The sequence below is a fragment of the Echinops telfairi genome, unplaced genomic scaffold (assembly GCF_000313985.2).
Source record: "Echinops telfairi isolate 266 unplaced genomic scaffold, ASM31398v2 ScPeMD7_2;HRSCAF=8, whole genome shotgun sequence".
In the NCBI taxonomy this organism is placed as follows: domain Eukaryota; kingdom Metazoa; phylum Chordata; class Mammalia; order Afrosoricida; family Tenrecidae; genus Echinops; species Echinops telfairi.
In genome coordinates, this window is record NW_022103898.1 from 5046750 (window position 1) to 5068701 (window position 21952).

The following is a 21952-nucleotide window of genomic DNA, read 5'->3' on the forward strand; positions in this document are numbered from 1 at the left end:
TGGGGGGGCGTGTCCAAGCCACTGGCCTTGACCGTTGTGGCTTTTCAAGTGTCACCTGCTCCACGCCCACTTTATTAGAACATTCCAGAATTGATAACACCGGAGCTTAAACCACTGCATGTGACCGGCTGCCTGACAGAGGGGCACAGCACATACCCCTTGGTCCGTCTCGGTCAGGATGGGGACGGGTCGTCTCGTCCAATCTGGTTCACAGGCTGGGCACCAGCACCCTGGTCACCCAGGCTCCAGAGGGCATGCACCCTGGGTTCTGCACACGGCGGGTGTTAGCCAGGGCTACACACTCAACAATAGCCGTGCCCTGATGTCTCAGCTCCACACCCTCGATCAGGACACCCCAAGTCCCATGAACACAGAGTCACAGACAGAACCAGTGACCAGCAACCACGGGCCTTCCGGGTCCTCGACCTGACGCACCTGCTGTCTTGGCCACACCGGCCGTCTGCACTTCTCTCTGTTGGGCGTCTCTGAGTCCATTGCTCTTGTCATTCTGGAAACCAGGCCCAGAGACTGGCCAAAGCAAAGGGGACAACAAGGGCCCGACCCTGTCTGTCCACCCGTTCCGTCACACCCTCAGGCCAAAAGTCATCCCCCCTAGGGGAGGAAATGGTCAAGGTTCTGCCGATCCAGAGGATGCGTCCATCCCACGGTGGGCGCTGGCAGCTGAGGAGACCCCTGTGGGGGTGGGAGGGAGGCGCGTGGTCCGGATCCTAGGAGGCTTGCTGCGTGGGGGAGGCCGGGCCTGACGCATCTGACCCTGACAGGGGGGAGAAGAAGAAGCTGCAGGCCTAGGAGAGGCTCACCCAGGGAAGCCTAGGATGGAGGAGATGGGGATGAAGATGAGGAGGAGGGAGGCAGAGAGCGCAGGAAAGAAACAGAGACCCTAACTCCTTCCTGTCTGGGCCCCCTGAGCCAGCGTGTCCTGTGACCTCCTGAGTAACCACAGAGCTGGTGGGCGCTGTCCTCCCAAACACAGCTCTTTCTGGTTTGGACACCTCGTCCCAAATCGGGAAAACACATTCTCCTCCAAGACCCTCCGAGGACAAAGCAGAGGCGAAATCAAACCAGGGCCATCGGTGGATCGCGGCTCACGGCGCCCCTTGTGGTGGCGAGTAGGACTGAGCTGGAACCCCCACCCAGTCGGCTCCCCCCACGGTCCTCAGAGAAGACAAGGGATGTCACATAAAAATGTCAAGACCTCCGGTCTGAGGCGTCTGTAGTGCATGAGGGCTGGCTGGTCCCCCTCCGTGTCACTTGTCAGCGACTCCTAGCCTGGAGCAGTCCCCCTCAGCTGACTGGGATGCTGCCGGCTGAGTCAAACCCCTGGGGACCACCAGCCTGAGGGGCCCAGGCCCACTTCCTCTGCCTGGACGCCAAGCCTCAGACGGCTCCCTGCCTCACGGCGCGGGTCAAGAAACAAGAGCACTGCTACCAGAGGGACCCCGAGACCCCTGTGCGTGGGCGTGATATCCCCTCATCCTCCCCTCGCCCCCGCACCTCCGTTTCTCCCAGTAGAGAGGCACCACCTCCATCCAGGCCCCCCGATGGCACAAATGGTTTGCTCTCGACTACCATAAAGGCCGGCGGTTCCAGCCCACCCAATGGTCCCACGGAAGGAAGGTCAGGCAACCTCCTTCTGGAGAGATAGGAGCCAAGGAAGGAACCACTGGATGGAGGACCAGTGTGTTCCCTGTAGGTCCTTCACCCAAATCACAATGAAAACAAATTACAAGGCAACTCCTCTGCTCTCTGTGGGTTAGAACTCACAGCAAGATGGGTCACATAGCCTTTGGGGCCAGCAGTGGTCCCATGAAAAGACTGCTTGCCCTCCGTCACAAGGAAGAGACGAGCCAGCCAGGGTGCAGTGTAGTACCGATGAACATACAACTTTCCTCTAGTTCTTTAATGCTTACCCCCACCAACTATCACGATCCCAACTCTACCTTACAAATCCAGCTATACCAGAGCATGTACAGGGGTACAGATAAGAGTTGGAAACACAGGGAATCCAGGACAGATAAACCCCTCAGGACCGATCATGAGAGTAGTGTTACCAGGTGGGGGGAGAAAGGGGAACCAATCACAAGGATCTATCTATAACGCCCTCCCAGGGGGATGGGCAACAGAAAAGTGGGTGAAGGGAGACATGGGACAGTGTAAGACATGAAAAAAATAATAAAAACTTATAAATTATCAAGGGTTCGTGAGGGAGGGGGAAAAAATGAACTGATACCCAGGGCTGAAGTAGAAAGAAAATGTTTGACACGATGGATGGATGGATGGATGGATGGATGGATGGATGGATGGATGGATGGATGGATGGATGGATTGTGATAAGAGCTGTAAGAGCCCCCAATAAAATGATGAAGGCATAAAATGGTGCGCGGCCACCAGCTGTCTGAAAGTGGAGGCTCGTGCGTGGCTCGGATGCTGAACAGGTCTCCGTGGAGCTGACACACTAAGACAGACTAGGAAGAAAGGCCTGGCCACCGGCTTCTGTAAAGCTCACAGCCACTGAAATCCCATGTGGATTTATGTACCATTATGTTCCATTATGCACCACATGGGGACGCCACGCATCGGGACCCACTGCAGGAGACTCTGAAACCTGTAATCCTCAGTACTTTCCAAACCAGGTGTATCTGGTAGCAAGGGACCCAGAGGGGCCAGGACACCACCCAAGGCCCGGCCCCAGGGAACGAGGGAGCCGTTACAAAAAGCATCATTGTTCCAGCACGGCCTCTGGGGTCAGGCGCCAGTCATGACCCGTCACAGCCCAAGACTGGCTTGTTGGATCTGGGGTGAGCTTCGTGGACACACAGCAGAGAGGGCCCTATCCTTCATGGTCACCCCACAGGAATCATCACTTCACAGAGAGCTTGGAGGGCCCCGCCTCCCCCAGGTCAGGAACCAGGGCCCTCAGGAAGAAAACACTGAGCAGTGACACAACACGAGGGGACGCCGACTGACTGACTGACACCCCGAAGCCTCCCTTTCCAGAACACCAGGGCAAGCCCCAGTGCTTGGTCAGAACCTCACCCCCTCTCTGGCTCCAGCCCACTTCCCGGCCTCTGCTCACCGCTGGCCACTGGGTGGCACCTGTGAGCAGCCGTTCATAACCCAAACCACTGCTTTCTGGTCATGTGACTCCCAGCGACCCTCTAGGTCAGGGTAGAACTGCCCCTGTGAGTTTCCTGTGGGGTAGAAAGCCTCGTCTTTCTCCCGATGAGCTGGTGGTAGTTTCCCACTGCTGACCTTGCAGTTAGCAGCTCAAGGGCTTCCACCAGGGCTACTCTGAACAAAGACACCGTCAGATGGCAAGGGGACACGGCTGGGACCAGGGGCTGTGCCCAACTTCCACCTTGCCCTTATCAGAATCCTCGCTTCACATGGGCCAAGGGGGAAGGCTGATGAAACTGGAGCACCGGGGGCACGCAAGACCTGACACTTATGGGCCACCTCCCGGACAGAAATACAACGCTCAGGTTTGCCCCCCCACCCCCCACTGTGTCCACACACCCCCTTCCTGCCTGCTCCACCCCCCTCACTGCTGGGACCTTTTCTTCTCCACTAATACCCTGGGCCCACACCCCAGGCCAGTCCTTCCACCCTCCCCACACCTCACTTCCAGCGCCCCCCAGCTGAGCATTCTAGAACTAACTCCCGGGTCACTACCTGTTGTGCTCCGAGCCAGGGACGGGGGCATGCACACAGTAGGCCCTTGGTGAACTCTCCGGAACAAGTAAATGCTTTCCCAGCAGTGTGTGTGTGTGTGTGTGTGTGTGTACACACACGCGTGTGTGTGAGAAGGCCCCCACAGCACCAGGAGGCATGAGGCAGTGTGGGTAGAGTTGGTTCTGCTACCTCGGACTTGGGAGGAGGTGGGTACAGACACAGCACCAGGGCTTCCCTCTCCTATGTGGGTCTCCGGGCGGATCTAAATTCCAAATCAGACACAATGACTCATCCTCCAGGCACCCAGGGCTTCGGGACACCAAAGGTCAGTGAGTGGACAAGCTAGTGCCTGTGACCAAATGCCACGTGGCCTCTCAGTGACTCCGAGCACCCCCATCACTGCCCACTGGGAACTGTGTGGCCCACGGGCTGCTTGGTATGCTGCCTACAGCAGACCCGGGCACAGCCAGGCCCGGAAGGAAGCCGTGTGTGTGTGTGTGGGGGGGGGGGGCTTTTCAACCAGAAAGAGATGTTGCCGGAGGAACCCGCAGGCCCAGGGGGTGGTGAAGGCCAGCAGCCAGCACCCCTAGAGTTGGACAGAAGACACAGGTTGCAGGGGAGACCAGAGATATCTGAGCACTGGAAGCCAGGCCAAGCCCGGGCAGTCACCGCTCGGCTGAGCAGGGACACCTCGGGCAGGGCCAGCCTGGCTCCCCGTCAGGGTCGGACACTGACTTCAGCAGGTAACAGAGCCACTGAGAGTCTGAGAGACGACACACACGGGAGACCCTGGACACGTGACACCTGGCTCCATGCTCCCTCTCAGTTGCTGGGGGAACTTTCCGTGCTGGGCCAATGGGGTCACAAGCCACACTCCTGACCCGGGTCACCCCTGGAGCTGGCTGGGGTCATCTAGGGGCAGGGTGCCATGGTGAAGACCAGGCCTGCAGGCTCCCCTGAGGAAGGGGCTCGAGGCACCCCCACAGGCCACCCCAAGGCCTGGGGAGAATAGGTATACAGAGACACAAGCCACACAGTAGGAGGTGAGAGAGAGAGGAAGTGGCCAGGCTGGGTCTCTTGAGAGTACTGCCCTGGCAGGCCACGTGGGCCCACAGGCACATGGCTGTCCAACAGGGAGGGTGCCACCACTGCGGGCTCAGCCAGGGAGATAGCCCCCACTCCAACCTCTCTCTTGTCTCACTGGGGAGGAAAGGGGGCTGCCTGTGGGTGAGCCCACTGACCTGATTCCGAGGCGCAACCTCGTTAGCCTGAGGGGTCTGAGACTAGAAGCACAGATCTTCCACTGCTCAGACCTCAGAGGGGGCTCGGGGCTGGGCCCCCAGAAAGGCCCCACAGAGCATCAAGCCTGAGACCGAGGGACTTACGTGTCTGTGGAGCGGCGGTAGTTGGCAGGGCAGGTGAAGGAGAGGCAGCGGAAGCCGCCCTGGATGTTGAAGCAGGTCTCGTTGACCGAGCAGTTGTGGATGCCGGTCACGCACTCATCAATGTCTGCAAACAACCAGAGGCTGGGGCTCAGGAAGCTTCCAAAAGGCAGACGCAGGCAGCCCGACCACCCACCAAGCAGGCCCTTCAGGAACTGCTCTGCCCTGGCCAGCCCTTTGGTTCAAGGGCATTGATGTTGATGGGATGGAGTCTGGACAGACTGTCGGCGAGGAGAGACCGGTCCCTGGGGAAGGACGTCATGCTTGGTAAAGTAGAGGGGCAGCGGAGGAGAGGAAGGCCCTTCATGAGGGGCCTGCAATGAGGGGCTCAAACATAACTGAGAAGATGGCGTGCGTGGGACCAGGCCCCGTGGTGTTGGTTCCATTCCGTGCGGGGGGTGGGGGGGGTTGTCTGTGTCTGTGAGCAGGAACCCACCCGAAGCCCCCGACAACACGGACTTAGTATTCACATTCCTTGACTGACCCACGTCGTCCTCACAATTCCTGAGGCCAGTGGTCTTCTGACACCCTTTGGGAGATGCTAAGACATCTGCCTAAGGGCACCCATGTCGTAAGTGGCACAGCCAGACAGGCTGGCGCCCGGTACAGCCCCAAACGACCAGCCCCTCCTTCCCTTCTTCACGCCCGCATCTGACCTGTCAGGGCTTGCCCCAAATTACAGGTGAGAGAATGGAGGCCCGAAGAGGCCTTCAAAAATATCGTGGGAAATGTGATGGAAGGATAATGGCATTTCCCCATGTGGCGGTGACATCATCTCGTCAACTTGAGCGAAGGGGTGGAGTCTAGCCTGTCCATCAGGTCGCAGCTTGATGACCTCATTTGGAGGCGCCATGGAGATAAACAGCTCACTAGAGGCCAGGCACACTCTGTCTGCCTTCCCTTTCTTGCATATGAGCCACTCAGAGAGCTGGAGAAGACAACGTGGAGATGTTTCCACTGCCACTGGATCCACAAGACCGTTTTTCTACTCACTGGCCTGTGATTTTCCTGCATTCGGCATCATTGCATATGTTTCATGAGTCTGAAGAGGAAATTATAGACTAGTATTTGACATATGGGCTAATATCGGACTTTGGACTTGATCTGGACTGGGCTGTTTCTTAATATCCAATTACTCTTTGATATGGGACTCTCTCGTACACACAAGTGTCTCTGGATTTGTTTTTCTAGTCAACCCAGACTAACACACTCCATGAGCCTCTTGAAGTCCCTCCTCGCTATCAACCAGGAGACAGATGGATCTTTCTGCTCCCGTAAAGCTATGGCGTCGGAAATCCAGAGGCAGTTCTAGCCTGTCCGATGAGCCGGGGTCACCGTGAGCAGAATCAATGGCAGCGAGTCACTCGGTGTCTGTAGGAAGGATGCCCGTTCAGGCCAGACCATCAAGGGCATGAGGGGATGAGAGTCATCCCTCCTCTCACACACATCCCGGAGCAGACGTGGGGTCCAGGGAATACCCAGGTAAGAGAAGCTACAAAGAGCATGCCCTAGGTCAAGGGGATGGCGTCCTGCCGAGTCTGAGAGGACGCAGACCCGAGCCCACAGGGAGGAGGCCCTGGTCAGGAGCAGGAGAGGCAAATGCAGCAAACCGACCGGAGGTCTACACAAGCCCCTGCCTGCCCTTGACCACAGCCCCCTCTCGAGGACCCACAGAAGCAGAACTCAGGGTCCACGTAGGGAGCTCATGAGGGACAGACTGGGTGACTCCAACCCCTGTGACCGACTGTGTTTCGGGGACAGTGAGTCAGTATGGTTCTGGAACTTTCCATTCCTTCATGACGTCTCAGCGAACAGGCACAGGAGGCCAACGTGCCCCCTCAGAATCGGGCACCAAGCACAGGTCAGATGTCCCAGCCCTCCCTCAGCTAGCCCGTGTGGGAGCAGGGGGGCGGGGGGGAGGGGGCTGGCCATACCCTCACAGCCGTTACACATAGGCTCTGAGCTTAATGTTCCCACACCCTATGGGGTGTCTGAAACTATGTGGTGGGCCCTCAGGAGAGTGGCTGCCCCCATCTAGGACTTGACATTCCTCCCTCAGCTGCAGGCCCACGGTAAGGGTTGGCAGAAGGGCTGAGTGAGGAGGCAGGAGGCCCAGGAAGACTCGGCCACTTCCCAAGAGCTGTCAGCCCACCCTGGCTTCCAGGAGGCAGCAGAGGTCAGCTGGTAGAGGGGCAGGTATGTGAGAGCCAGATGGGGGCGGGACCCAAAACCCCTGTCCCCCAGTGCCCCTCAGTCTGGGTGGCTCCCCCGGGCAGGTTGCACACAGCATCCCAGCGGGGCCCCAACAGCCCGCACACTCACCTTGGCAGTTGCGGCCATTGGGGGCCAGCCTGTAGCCGGTCGAGGGGCAGCTGCACTGGAAGCTTCCGGGGATGTTGATGCAGCGGTAGGAGCAGATGTGGCCCCCGGTGGGCAGGGCACACTCGTCGATGTCTGAAACAGGAAGACCCACGCTTGTCATCCCACAGCGAGGCAACCGGCATGGGACCTGCCCCTAACCCCATGCCCCTAGTCCCTGCCGGCCAGTGACCAGACCCGGGAGGCCACTTGGGACTGGAGCGAGGAGGTGGGTCCAGGCCCATTAAATGGAAGGAAAACGGGGGTGCAGAGAGGGGAGGGCAAGCCTGGGATCACACAGGAGGTTTGTGATGTGGAGTGCTTTGTTTTTGGGGGGGGGTAGTGGGGGATATAAGGGGGGGAGAGAGCAGCTACAAAGTGTGGGGCGAAGCCTCAGAGCTTCAGGAGGACACAACAGTAGTGGGCACCCTGCTGTGAATCTATCAACAGCCAGTCACAAATGGCTAATGAGTCCTCGAGAGTCTACTCTACAGCAAATATCTCTGCTAAGCAGATGCTGGAGGACCACAATGCACTAGTGGTTACCTGGGCAGGAGGGAGGGGGAGAGGAGAACCAGCGTTTGGAAAGCTTTGAGTGTTTGCTGAGGAGCCCTGATGGTGCAGGGAGCTAAGCAGGGAGCTGCTAACTGCAAAGTGGGCAGTTCAAACCCACTAGCTGGGCCATGGGAGAAAGCTGAGGCTACTGGCTCCCTGAGAAATTCAGTCTCAGAACTCCCATACAGGGTTGTTAAAGAGTCAGAATCCACTCGATGGCGGTGGCTTTATACGCATCCTGCACAGGGAGTCTTGGTAGCAAGTTGGCTTAAGGGTGGGACTGCTAAGCACAAAGTGGGCTGGTGAAGCCCCCCAGCCACTTGCAGAAAAAAGATGAGGCTGCTTGTTCCTGTAAAGACTAATAGCCTGGGAAATCCACAGGGCAGTTTACCTTGTCCTATAGGGTCGCTGTGGGATACCGAAAAGTTATTCCCCAGGTTGTCCCCCCCATATGATGTGCCAAACCTAAGGTGCTGCTTGCTAACACACGGTCCATGGCTACGGTCCATGGCTAGGCACCTGGAGGTCAGCTGCTTACAGGTTATCTCCCTGGGGGTTATCAGCCATCTAGAGCACTCAGCCCTAGGTGGGGCCTGCTCCCTGCTGATAAGGATAGTGGATTGTAGGAGAGCCCAAAGACAAGGTCAAGCCAACTCAGGGAGGATCAAGGTTAGGCGGCCACCTTGACTTTAGAGTCTGCCTCTCACGTCACATGTACACCCCTAGGTTGTCCCCCTCCTATTGCACGTATGCCTATGGTACAACCCCTTCCTGTCATGATGTTATTAGGGGGGCTTGCACGTCCTTGAAGTGCCTATAAGCTGTGATTGGAAACACAGTCGCTCTGTCTGCAAGGACCTGGCTGCTGCGATCATGGCCGTCCCAGAGGTGAGCACTCACATGCTTTATCTTGTCTGATGTCTCTTTAATTTTATCCCTCAATGACACAACCGCCCCTGGCAACCATTCCATTGTGGGGGTGGGTACCCCACAGGTCGCTGAGTCAGAATCCACTCAATGGCAGTGGGCTTGATTTTGGTGATGGAACGGCTGACACCGAACACCCCCTGATGGCTGCCTAACACAGTTCCTGTATTTAATGTCACCGGTGACATGTCCCTGCTCAGTGTTTACCCCATGAAGAGACCGCTGAAGATACGGTGCTACAGCAAGTATAGTGAAGACACCAGATGGTGCCCAACTATTAGAAAGAATAATGCCTGGGGTCGTATAGGCTTGTCTTAAAACAAGCAGCCCGTTAAGTGAGGGATCAACTAAGTCCACATGGAAGAAGCACACCAGCCTATGTGACCCAAGTATGGGACATAATGAAATCCAAAGGAGGGAATGGTTTCAGAGCTTAAATTGTGGACATCTACCCTGTTTCCCCGAAAGTAAGGCATCCCCCCCAAAATAAGACCTCCCTCAAAATAAGGCCCCCCAAAAGCTACCATAACTCTGTACTCTGGACCGTAGCGGCGGGCGCCCCTGCGCAGCTCACTGTTGGCCGCAGCACAGCCGGAGCAGACAGGAAGTGTGAGGTCTCTTTTAATAAAACAATAAATGTGTACCGTATTCTTCTTCATGGAAAAATAAGACATCCCCTGAAAATAAGACCTAGTGCATCTTTGAGAGCAAAAATTAACATAAGACACTGTCTTCTTTTCGGGGAAATAGGGTAGCTTGCAGAAGGCTATGACATTGGAAGCCCAAAATCCACTTGCAGGGTCCCTCTATGAATTGAGCCTCTGGTGAATCCCCTCTAAACATAGTCCTTGGATGTGAATAGCCCTGCTATCCGACCGAGAGCATTAGAAAAGCACTGATTATGGCAGATGTGGTCAGGTTAAAATTATATCTCATCCGTTGAGCTCCCTTTTGACCCATTTTTAAAGTTGTTCCGGTTTTTTCATATTTTCTGTTTTTTTTCACTTGAGGTTTTCCTATGTTTTGTCTAGTCACTGTCGTTGGTGTTTGTTTACTTCCTGTTTGTGCTTCATACATACAGTATATGAAATCTGGAATAGAGACATTAACTAGATTGATGATCCACTAGGGACAGGGTAGGGGAGGATGGGGAAAATGGAGAGCTAACCACTAGTACAAGAAGAAAATTGTTCTGAAATTGATTTTACTGGTTGCACAAATTTCCTTAATATGATTAAACATTAAATTGTACAATATGGGAATGATATACATGAAACTATTCTTAAAAATGTTGACTCGGCAAATGTTGAATTACGTATCCTTGACCACATACACAACCATATCAACTGCTAACACACGACACAAAAAGCAGCGCTAACGGAAAGCCCGTCTGCCTTGCACACTGAGCACTTTACAGAGCTGTCTCCGTGGGACCCGTCAGACAATAGCAACTGGAAAGGTTCGATGGGAACCTGGGGGGCAGGCAGGGCGTGTGTGCCGACTGGGAGCGGGAGGGCGAGGCTGGAGGCACAGCCTGAAGATGGTCCTCAGTGTCATTGAGTTGTCCACCAATGAACTTGACTTGGTGTATGTTCTGCTGTGTCCATTTTCAACAGCAACAACCGAAATTCATTTTTATGGAAAAAAAACAATAACTTCCAATCATCCTAATAGTTGCTATTTAAGCATGAAAACAGCTTTTAACACATTATTCTAATCAACCCTCCAACAACCTGGTGGGTCTGGGTTAACGCCCCATGTTCACTCAAAAGCACATCTCACTGCCATCGAGCTGATCCCGACTCCTAGGGACCCTACAGGACAGGACAGAACTTCCCCTGTGGGTTGCTGAGACTGTAACTCTTGATGGGAGTAGAAAGCCTCGTCTTTGTTCTGAGGAGCGGCTGGTGGTTTCCAACTGTTGACCTTGCAGTTATCAGCCCAACACGTAGCCACTATGCCACCAGGGCTTCCTTTAACAGCCCATGTGAGAGAGAAGGAACTGGTGGCTCAGGTCTGAGGACAAACTCTAACTCACTGCTGTCTTATCCTTTCCCACTCGATGCAACCCTACAGGACAGGGAAGAACTGCCCTAAGTCTTTACGGGAGTAGACAGCCTCGTCTTTCTCCCTTGGAGCAGTAGGTGGATTCGAACCACCGACCTTGGGGTTAGCAGCTCAGTGCCTAGCTAGCTCTGTCACCAGGGAGCCCTATGTCTGGGGAGGAGCTGCCAAAACCTAAACATGGGTGGTGCTTAGCAGCCGAGTTTTGAGTGGCTCTGAGCCCTGCAGCCCTTGGCCCCACATCACCACCCACCCCTGAGAGCTCGGCTCCGGAGACCCTCAGAAGGGAAACTGAGTCATGTCCATTGTGGTAGTTACATAATCTGGAGTCAATTTGGGACTTGAGAGGATTAAGAGTGAAGGGGTGGGATCTAGTCTGTCAATCGGGTCATAGCCAATGAGGCCTCTGTGTGGGCATGGCCTTCTCCTGAGAATTCTGGGAACTCCTGGATTTCCTCCTTGGAGGCAGGAGAGACTCTCTCTTGGCTCACTTACTGAGAAACATCCCTGAGGAGAAGGCACCTGGACCTACCCTGATGCAGCGCTGGGAACTGAAGGAGCCACATGGAGACCCTGCCAGTGCTGAGATGCTTCTACAGCCACTGCCTTTGCACCCGCTGGCCTGGGGTCGTCCTGCACTCAGCGTCATTGCATGTGTTTCGTGAGTCTGAAGAGGACTTTATAGATTGGCATCAGACATATGGGCTAATATTGGACTTATGGACTTTATCTGGGCTGGGCTAGGATGTTTGCTCAATACTCAACTGCCCTTGTATATAAACCACACATATGAGTGTGTCAATGAATTTGTTTCTCTAATCCGCCCAGTCTAACACACCCATGCACCACTGGGGCTCCATGTTTATTAGGGAAAAAACCAGGGGGTGAATTGCTTCTTTCCAAACCTCACTCAACAGTAGTTCAAGTGTATCCCGAGAAACCTTAGCTAGAGGTAACCCTAAACACCAACTTGTCTGGAAGGGTGGGAAGCAGGGGGGCACTCAGGCCCAAGGACGTATCAGTGTGGGGGAGCAAGGCCCGAGGAGCGCCCTCCCACCCACAGGGGGCACCCTTACCTTCACAGGTAACGCCATCCACATCGCTGAGCTGGTAGCCCCGGCGGCAGTAGCACTGGTAGGAGCCGTAGACATTGGCACACTCCTGACTACAGGGGTTACTGAGGCACTCATTCACGTCTGAAAGAGAGGGGGCAGCCCCCAAGGTCACCCTCACAGCCGGGGCTGACATCCCAGCCTCCCAGCAGCCAGAACACGCCAACGGGGCAAGGGCAGACTGTCCTGGTGATGATGGTATTGTGGCCCAGCAATGGAGGACACAAAGGCGGGTAGGAATCCTAACCCCTAACCCTGGGGCTGCCATCTCATTTGGAAAAAGGAATTTCCTTCTGAAGCTGATACAGCTGTATCAGGGCAATTCAAAAAAGCCAAACTCACTGCGACCCTCTAGGACGGAGTAGAACTGCCTCTGTGGGTTTCAAGACTGTAACTTGTTACGGGAGTAGAAAACCTGTCTTTCTCCTAAGCAGCCGCTGGTGGTTTCAAACTGCTGACCTTGCAGTTGGCAGCCCAACTCGTAACCACTGTGCCACCAGGGCTCCTGTATTAAAGTGGGGGTGGTCCGAAACCTAATCATTTTGTAGACAGAGAGCAGATTAGAAGCAGGGACAGGCAAACACAGACACCCTGTGGGGACCACCCAGGAATGAAGAAGGCAGGCCAGAGGGAAGCTGAGGTAAGGACCTTCCCCCAGTGTGGACAGAGAGGGCCTTCCCTAGAGCCGACCCCTGAATTTGAATGTGGCGCCTCCTGGACCATGAGAGAAAAAAGTTCTGTGGTACTTCTGTTAGTGCAGTAACACTACGAGACTGAGACCCCACCACCACCACCTTGCCCTTCAAGTGAACACACACTTCACATGGAGAAGCGGGTCCTGCCTGAGGCCACCCCGAGGTGACTTGGCTCCATGCCCAGTAAGTGAAGTGTGGCATCTTCCCCCCTTCCCTCACCACCTATCTTCCACCAAGCCCCCAGTTGGCCTCAGATCCCAGAGTGAGCAATCCTTTCGCTAAGAAGTCTAGCCCTGCCCCGCTCAATCCGCCCACACACTTCCTCAGCGGAAGGCAGGACTGAAGGAGGCCCTTTAAGTCCTGGCTGGGACATCAAGGCTCCTCCTCCTCACACCCTGGGGATGAGGATCACCTCTTCCCGTGCCTGGGGCAGGGGTCGGGCCCAATCTAGCCCCCACCCCACCGTATTTCTACCCACTGTGATTGGAGCCCACGGATTTCCCAAAGAGCAAACAGATCTGTCTTGAAAGAAGTAGCCAGGATGTTCCTTAGAAGCAAGGATGGAGAGACTTTGTCTCCTGTACTCTGGACGTGTGGTCAGGGGAGACCAGTCCCTGGAGAAGGACCTCACGCTTGGTAAAGTCCAGGGGCAGCGAAAGAGAGCAAGGCCCTTGATGAGATGGATGGACACAGTGACTACAACTATGGGTTCAGACAGCAATTGTGAGATGGCCCAGCGCCAGGCAGCGTTTCGTTCTGCTGTGCAGAGGGGCACTAAGAGTCGGACCAGGCTCATGGCACCTAACATCAGCTGCAGCCCCGCCCATGCCGGTGCACATGACCGACCTGTAGCTGGTGTGCGATTCAACATCTGCACGAGGTCTGCACCCCCTGAAATATCCACCCTGTGGCTAAGAGGAAGCCCTGGTGGTGGTGTAATGGGTATGCAATGGGCTGAGAACCACAAGGACAGCAGTTCAAAATCACCAGGTGCTCTGAGGGAGAAAGATGAGGCTTTCTCCTCCCGCAATAATTTACAGTCTCTGAAACCCACGGGGGCAATTCTGCTCTTTTGTACGGTCGCTACAAGTAGGAATCGACTAGATACCACACTGACACACTTGGGGCCACGGCGGAAGGAAACAGGTGCACCCGCTCCACTTACTAGGAGGTGGGGGGGTTGCTCAGGGGACAGCAGCTCGGCACACTGGGTGGGGGTAAGAAAGGGTCCATCCTCCAGGGCACCCTATGGGATGCCCTCACCTTAACTGGCTGACAGGTACCTCACGGGGTAGCCCTGCTCTTCATAAAACTGGCCCCACCTGTGCCCTGGCCACGCCCCCCACCTCCATGGACCTATGCGTCACTTCAAACTCCGCCCACGCCCCTAGCCCCGCCCCCACTTCCCGGCTCCGCCCGCCCTCACCTTCACAGGAGCGGCCATCTGCGGCTAGCCGGAAGCCGGCCGTGCAACTGCAGTGATAGGAGCCGGGTGTATTCTCGCACTTGTGGCCACACAGGCGGCCAGGGTAGCGTCGGCACTCGTTGATGTCTGCAAGCAGAAGAGGGGGCTCCAGACCCATCCCAGAATGGCAGCCCGTGTGGCTGCAGCCCCACCTCCCCTGCAAATGACTGCCCCCAAACTAAGCAAGCCGTGGAGTGGCCAGAGCACACCCCATTGGCCGGCCTGCCCACCCCCTATCAGAGCACCTGGGCAAGCATGCCAGCCTGTCCTAACACTGGTGAGAAGAGGATCAGCCAGGGCCAGCCCCTACCCATCCAGGGATTCCTGGTTTGGGGAGATAGGCTAGGTCCAGAGGGGTGCCCCTCTCCTGGAGGTTCTCAGACCAGGTGGATATAGCCACACCTGGAAGGGAGACAGTTCTTCCCAGGTAGCTGCCTGCATTCGGGACTTTGAGGCAAGGACAAGGAAGGGCCCAGCATTGAGGGCCACTCGGCTGTGGTACCCTAAGCCAAGACTCGTTGGTACCCACCCAGCTAGGTCCCCAGGCTCCTGGAGGCCTACGAGAATGCCCAGGAACAAAAGGGAAAACTTCAGGATACCCACACCCTTAGATGTGTCCCCCCAGGTCCTAAGAAGGCCTGCAGGGCACCCACATACTTGGCAGGGGCACCCCAGTTCTCAGGGAAGCCTGCAGGATGCTCACTACCAGACAGGTTCCCCAGACCCTAACAAGGCCTTTAGAATACCCATGTCCTTGGCAGGGGCACCACACACTCGGCAGGGGCACCCTAGCCCTAAGAAGGCCTGCAGGCCAGCCACGTACCCACACATGTCCTGCTGATGCCTTCAAAATAGTAACCAGACTTGCAGTCACAGTGGAAAGACCCCGGGGTGTTCACACAGTGGTGCCCCGACCCACAGGGCTCCAAGGGCGGCGCACACTCGTCCACATCTGCACAGGGGACAGACACGTTTACACCCGCACAAGAGAGGGGCACCACTCCCTCCCTCCGCTCCGCTTTCGTGGGGCACCCATTGTGTGCGGGCCCCATGCCGGGAGATAGCACTGCCCGGAGGAAGCCCCTGCTCCTCCCTCTGGGGACGAAGCCCCTTCCCCTGGGGACCCAACCCATGCTCCACAGCCCCTCAGCTCTGACTCTCGTTCAGAGGACAGGTTCTGGAGACAGGACATGGGGTCAGCTGGGTGGTGGAGGATGCTTCCGCCGTGGACCCCAAGATACATGGGAACAGGTGGGGCAGGTTTCAGGCTGAGGGTCACACAGGGGAAAGGCGGGGCTTGTGTGGGGAGTGACTTCGAATCAAGGCCATGTGAATGAGTAGATCTGCGTCACAGGGATTCCCAGGAAACCTGGTCATATGGTGGGTGACTTCCCAGCCTGCTAAGCTCAAGGTCAGCATTTGGAACCCCCTAGCTACTCTGAGGTCCAAACATGAGGCTGTGTGCTCTGGTAAAGAGGTACGACCTCACAAACCCTATGTAGGGTCACTGGGTCTGTAGGGACTTGACAGCGTGTGTGTGTGTGTGTGTGTGTGTGTGTGTGTGTGTGTGTGTGTGTGTATGTGTGTGTGTGTGAGAGAGAGTTAATCTTTACATAGCCACATTTTTTTTTTCCCCCTGCAGGGCCGGAGGATAGGTTCAAACCATGACCTTTTGATTAACAGCTGATCCCCAAAACCAAACCCACTGAGGTCAAGTCCATTGTAAGTCCTGGCTCCCCATGAGAGACTAGAACTGCCCACAGTATTTCCTAGGTGGGGCGTCTTTATGGAGGTGATTACCAGGCCCTGTGGAACGGCTGAGTGGATTTGAACTGCTAACCTTGCCGTCAAGCACTTCACCACGGTGTCACCACAGGAATAAGGGGAAAACCATGCAAAGTCTGGTGATGAGGTTTGTGCATCAGGAGCCAGCTCGGGAGGACTGGACTCTTACTACTGCCTGGGTTTGTGTTCTGTGGCCGCCAGGCAGCCAGCACTGGGTGGGGAGCTCAGGAGGCCCCCATGTGCCTGCAGGGTGCCAGGCTGGAGGCTGTGGACAGGCTGTGCTTCGACTGCACCGGTCCAGGCAAGACACAATAAAGGCCTCTGCTTGGGGATTGGACGTGAACGGGATGGACCAGTGGGGATGGCCGGTTTGGGGGGGCTCTCCTCTGGAGTCCCAGGAGCAGGGTGTGTGTGCCAGGACCCCAGAGTTTGAAAGTGTAGACCCACCGACACAGCGGGTGCCCTCCTCATTAAGGTGGTAGCCTCGACCACAGTTGGGCACATTCTTCTGGCACGTGTACGAGCCCTCTGTGTTGATGCACGTCTGCCCGGCAGGGCAGGGGGCACTGATACTCAAGCACTCATTGATATCTGCAGTGGGAAAGGAGACGGGATGTCAAGGTCAGTTTTGGGGGGGGGGGGCTCTGGAAGCCAGTAGGCAGGTCCTCTCCTCTCTACACACGGGGCCCATACCCCTAGGCCACAGGGCAGCTTCGCCAGCTGGCTTCCTTATATTGCACCTCTCTGGCCCCTCCGCCTGCTTTGAACGCTGAAACACCTCCACTCTCCCCAGCAATCAACACAGACTGGCCTGCCGGACTTCTCTGCCCTTCTACAATGCTCATCAAGCCCCCCCCCACCTCCTCGCTCTGAGTCCCAGCCCTGTCACAAGCCCTTAGGACGCTCAGTCGTCTCCCTGGACCCAGCAATTCCCATGCCACCCTGCAGTCTTGTGATGGATCAAATTATCTGCTGACAAGGTATGGTAGAGTCCTGGTCCCTCTCCCTATGAGCGTGACCCTGTTTGGAAACTGGGCCTATGGAGATGTCCTCAGTGAGCGAAAGGTCATATGGGGCTTCCTAGTCCTATAGAAGTGGTGACCTTAAGCACCCATGAGCTGCTCCCATAAAGATTACACAGGCTTAGAAACCCACTGGGGCAGTTCTACCCTGTCCTAGAGAGTCATCATGGGTCGGATTCGATCCAATGGCAAGCAACAACATACTCATATGACGGCATACCCTAAAGAGAAGCTCTGAAAAACACAACGTGAATGAACCTTGAAATCCTGAATGAAACAAGCCCATCGCAAAAGGGCCAAAGGACTAAGGTGCCACGTGACTCAAGCCACGGGATTTTCATCGCCTCCTATGCCGGTGAAAGTTGGACACTGAATAAGGAAGGCCGACGAAGAACCGATGCACTTGAACAATGACGCTGGAGAAGAATACAAAAAGCAACACGGACCACAAAAGAACAAACAGATCTGTCCTGGAAGAAGTACAACCAGAGAGCTCCCGAGGGGCAAGGACGGCGATGCGTGTCTCACGTGCTTTGGACACGCTGTCAGGACAGACCAGTCCCTGGGGAAGGACGTCAGGCTTGGTAAAGTGGGGGAGGGCCAGCTACAGGAAGGAAGACCACTGACACGGTGGCTGCAACCAGGGGCTGAAACATAACAACGAGGTGAGGATGGCACAGGGAAGGGAAGTGTTTCGTTCCCGTGGCGCAGAGGGTTGCTATGGGTTGCAACGGACTGACGGCACCCGAGGGCACCACCACCTGCCTGGGCTCTCTTAAAGAATTGTCTACATGGAACCCACTGACAGCAGCCACTCAAGAGTCAGACGGGAAGCCTGGGGGCCAGGGGGTTGGCTTCCCGGTGGTGGAAGAGTTTGGCACAGGGCATGGAGACCGGATGCGTGACGTCACACATGCAGTCAGCACCACCGCATTGGCTGTCTCACAATTGTTGACGTATGTGCTGCTTGACCCATTTCTCGTGGGATGCTTCAAAACATTTGAAGAAACGTTAAAATGAAAAGATGCCAAGGTTTCCCATGAAAAATATATCTATGTGAAAAGAGAAAAAAGTGATTTCAACACAAACTTCCATTGTAGTAGAAGATCAGTAAAGATTTATAGGAAAGGCTGAAAAAACTCCCTTTCCACTGAGCCAGTTCTGACTCATGATGCCCCTGTGGGTGATTGCGATGGTCACTCGCTAAGGGAGTAGAAAGTCTCCTCTTTCCCTAGTGGTTTCCAACTGCCGACCCATTATATCACCAGGGCCCTTTGACTATGGGGCTGGCAAAGATGATTGCAAAGACCATAGACTGCCAGCAGAACAAAGCAATCTGTCTTGCAAGGAGTACAGCCAGAAGGCTCTTTAAAGGTGAGGCGAGCGAGACTTCGCCTCACGTACTTTGGACATCGTATCTGGAGGGACCGCTTCCTGGAGAAGGACCGCGTGCTTGGTGGAAGGTCAGTGTAAAAGAGGAAGACCCTCAATGACGGACAGTCACAGTGGCTGCAACAGTGGATTCAAACGTAATACTCGAGAGGATGGCGCAGGATTAGGCCATGCTTCGCTCCACTGTACACGGGGCCACTGTGACTCAGAACCAAGTGGGCGAATGGACAGCACCGGACAACTGGCATTGACCTCTGAAAGGCTGAGCCCTCTTGAATAAGAAAGAGATGAGCAGTACCAGGGACACGGCGGCCTTTTAAGGGGGCCTGCCTGTGGGGTCAGAAGAGGCTCTCTGATGTCAGGAGCAGGTTCTGCCAAGCAGAGGGCAAGGAAGGGCTGACAAGTCTGGACCCAAATGCTGGCACCAAACCAAGGTGAAGCCAGGTGGCTAGCCTGAATGACCCCAGGAAGGACAGCTGCTCCCTGGCCAGGCTCACCCACGGTTCTGCACATCGCTCGCTCCTTCCCACCGAACGCCCTCTGACATCACCCTTGTATTTTTCAAACCCTTTCTTTAACAGCCTGAAGATAGCTGACGACAGGGAACTGGCTCCTCTTGACCTAGATGCTCTACATCTTGCGGAGTAAGGATGGTCCGCCAGGGAACGGCTGGCCTCACTTGACAGAGGAGGAGAAGGAAGCTCAGAGAGGGAAAGGAAATGCACCTAGGTCCTCCGGTTCAAAACCAGGCGTCTGCTGGCTCCAGAATGCAAGCTCTTTCAGCTCGACAACTCATGGCCACCCCACAAGTATAGGAGGAGGACTGGCTACACAAACTCGCCAGTGCCTGCTTTCCAGCAAACAGATAACCAGGCCTTTCTTCTGGGGTGTCTCTGGGAAAATTCAGACTGCCGACCACAGCGGCAAGTGTGTTAGCTGTTGGCACCACCCAGGCTCTCGTTGGTGAATATTGTGATTGGTGCCTGGAGTCAGTTCCGACTCACATCAAACCTAGGTCACCTTGTAGAACTGCCCCATAGGGAATTCTGGGTTGTGATCGTAGAAGCGGATCACCAGGCCTTTCTCCCACAGAGCGGCTGAGCGGGCTAAACCTCCACCCTTTCAGCTAGCAGCCTTCCAAGGGCTACACCCCCTGCACCACCGAGGCTCTGTTCATCTGTGCAAAGGATTAGCAAACAATGGCCCTTGGGCCAGATACAGCTCACGGCCTGTTTTTTTTTTATTGGCCCAGAGCCTGGCCCGTGTGTTTATTTATATTTTCTGTCTTGGGGCAGCCACATTGAGAAATTTGGCACCCGACATCGACATCGTGCAAGTCCCACGATACCTCTCATCTGGCCCTGCTCTGTGTCCTGTGCTACCCCTGACCCGCTCGAGGCAGAGCCTGCTGGCTGGCCCGGCTGGACCACCAACCACCCTGCAGCCCCCTTGCGCCCGGCAGTGGGGCGCCTTACCAATACAGTTGCCTAGAGCATCTTGTATAAACCCATTCTTGCACTGTAGCTTGGGTCTGCAACGGAAGGATCCCAGAGTATTCTGACAGATAAAATCGGGGAGGCAGTTATGAATACCACTCTCACATTCGTCAATATCTGGTACATCATAAAAAAAGGAAACGGTTAGCAAGCATCCTGCCAGAAGCATCGTACAACACTTTTAAAATCACACACATTTTTGTTTTAATGCTCATTTACTCAGAGTCCCAGACAATCCCCTACTAGACAGCTCAAAACTAACCAGTTCAAGTCCACGTTGCTAAAGACATAACTGGTGCCTGTCTCCTGATCCCTCCGGGGGTTCTCTTTCTGCTGACAGAATAAGTAGCCCAGGCACTTCCCTGGCAGATGTGGGTTTTGTCGCTGCCAGCTAAGGGCTATGTTTAGAGCATCAAAAAACTGTCTCAGTGGCAATAAACCCGGCCCCTGTATGCGCCTTCATTTGGAAGTTTCACGATATTCCAAATATGAACAGCGAGGACTGCTCTTCAGATTAAGACCAGGCTGCCTTCCCTTGAAGTTCATGATGTCAAACATTCGAATGATGGAGTCTCAGTTGGCTTGGCCAACCGGCTTCTCAAAGTTCAAAGCCCACAGGCATAGAATGAATAGAGAGGGGGGGGTGTGCGGGGAACCACCCCATAGGACAGGGTAGAACTGCCCCTGTGAGTTTCTGAGACTGTCACTGTTGATGGGAGTAGAAAGCTGGTCTTTCTCCCAAGGTGGTTCCACACTGCTGACCTTACAGATCGCAGCCCAATATATACCCACGATGCCACCAGAGCTGCTGGGTTGAATGGACGCCACTTGAAAGCCCACAGCTATCAGAAGGGCCTGGCTGCCCGGGCTTCTGAGCAACGTTTTCACACCGTGGGTTTGCAGAAAGGCAGAAAGCCATGCTCTAAAATGAGGTGGGACACATCTGGCCCACAAGCCATAGAAGGCCAGAGAGATGATGGACACCAGCTCACATCACACACCTCACCAAAGAGAAGCGGTTTCAGCCAGCACTTTAGGGCTGAGTTCATGAAATGTTGGCCCAGAGAGAGTGGGCTCATTTCCAAGTTGATAATTTTGTGTGGCCTGCGAATGATGTTATAAACATCCAAATGGCAGGGGAAAAAAGGTTCCCCACCCCTGTTCTGCAGGATCCACATTAGAGCCTTCACCCCGAGTCAACGCCTGGGTCCTGGCAGTGGCAGGCAGACAGGCCGGCAGCCAGAAATGCCCGGATTTTATGTGTTTTTAAGACAGGGGAAGCAAAGATGCTTTGAACTTCAATCAGACGGAAGGCAGCTGTGGCACAAACAGAGACCTGTGTTTGGGGTGGTTTTGTTTCTTCCTCTCTGGGAAGAAAGAGCACATGGGCTCCCCACATTCATCCTCGGCGTTGCTTTTACATCACCGTGCACTGAGGCGCTTCCAGAAACTCCAATTAGCCACTTGGCATGAAGGACAGAATTAGCCGGGGCGGGGCCTGCTCTCGGCTTCCCAGTGTCCTGATCGTTTCTATGGGCCCGTACCTGCTTTCTCACCCTGCCACCCCGCCACCCACCAATCTGCACCCCTGACACCCACCCAAGCAGGTCTAGAGACAAGCTGCCAGGCAAGCTGACCCAGGCTCATGGCAATCCCATGTGTCAGGCTAGCGCTCTGCTCCCCAGGGAGCCCAACGGCTGGCTTTTCCCAACCGGATAGCCAGCTCTTTTTTCTTCGGTGCCTCTGGGTCTGGTATGCTCTTTGGAGCAAGTTGACCAGGTGCACCACTCCACCCCCCAGAGGGTCCTGGGCAGATCACCATAGTCTCATCTGCTGCCAATCCCAAGGATGGCATGGGAGCAGATGACAACTGGTGCCATTGTTCATAGGGTCAATATGAGTCAGGGGACCGGCCACCTGGCAGCAAACACCGATGAGCCATGGCA

At 55.3% G+C, this 21952-nt stretch overlaps 1 protein-coding gene across 2 annotated transcripts in view; it reads right to left on the reverse strand.

Annotated features, from left to right (window-relative positions):
- Positions 1–21952, reverse strand: part of FBLN1 (fibulin 1) — a 101607-nt gene that overhangs the window by 49552 nt on the left and 30103 nt on the right. For both annotated transcript variants that reach the window (XM_045290019.1, XM_004700222.4), the window contains exons 8-14: positions 19986–20123; positions 16544–16687; positions 15135–15263; positions 14273–14398; positions 12116–12235; positions 7458–7589; positions 5079–5202 (exon numbers count right to left, since the gene is read on the reverse strand). In XM_045290019.1, coding sequence (XP_045145954.1) covers positions 5079–5202; positions 7458–7589; positions 12116–12235; positions 14273–14398; positions 15135–15263; positions 16544–16687; positions 19986–20123 — 913 coding nt within the window. The remainder of the gene's footprint in view (positions 1–5078; positions 5203–7457; positions 7590–12115; positions 12236–14272; positions 14399–15134; positions 15264–16543; positions 16688–19985; positions 20124–21952) is intronic.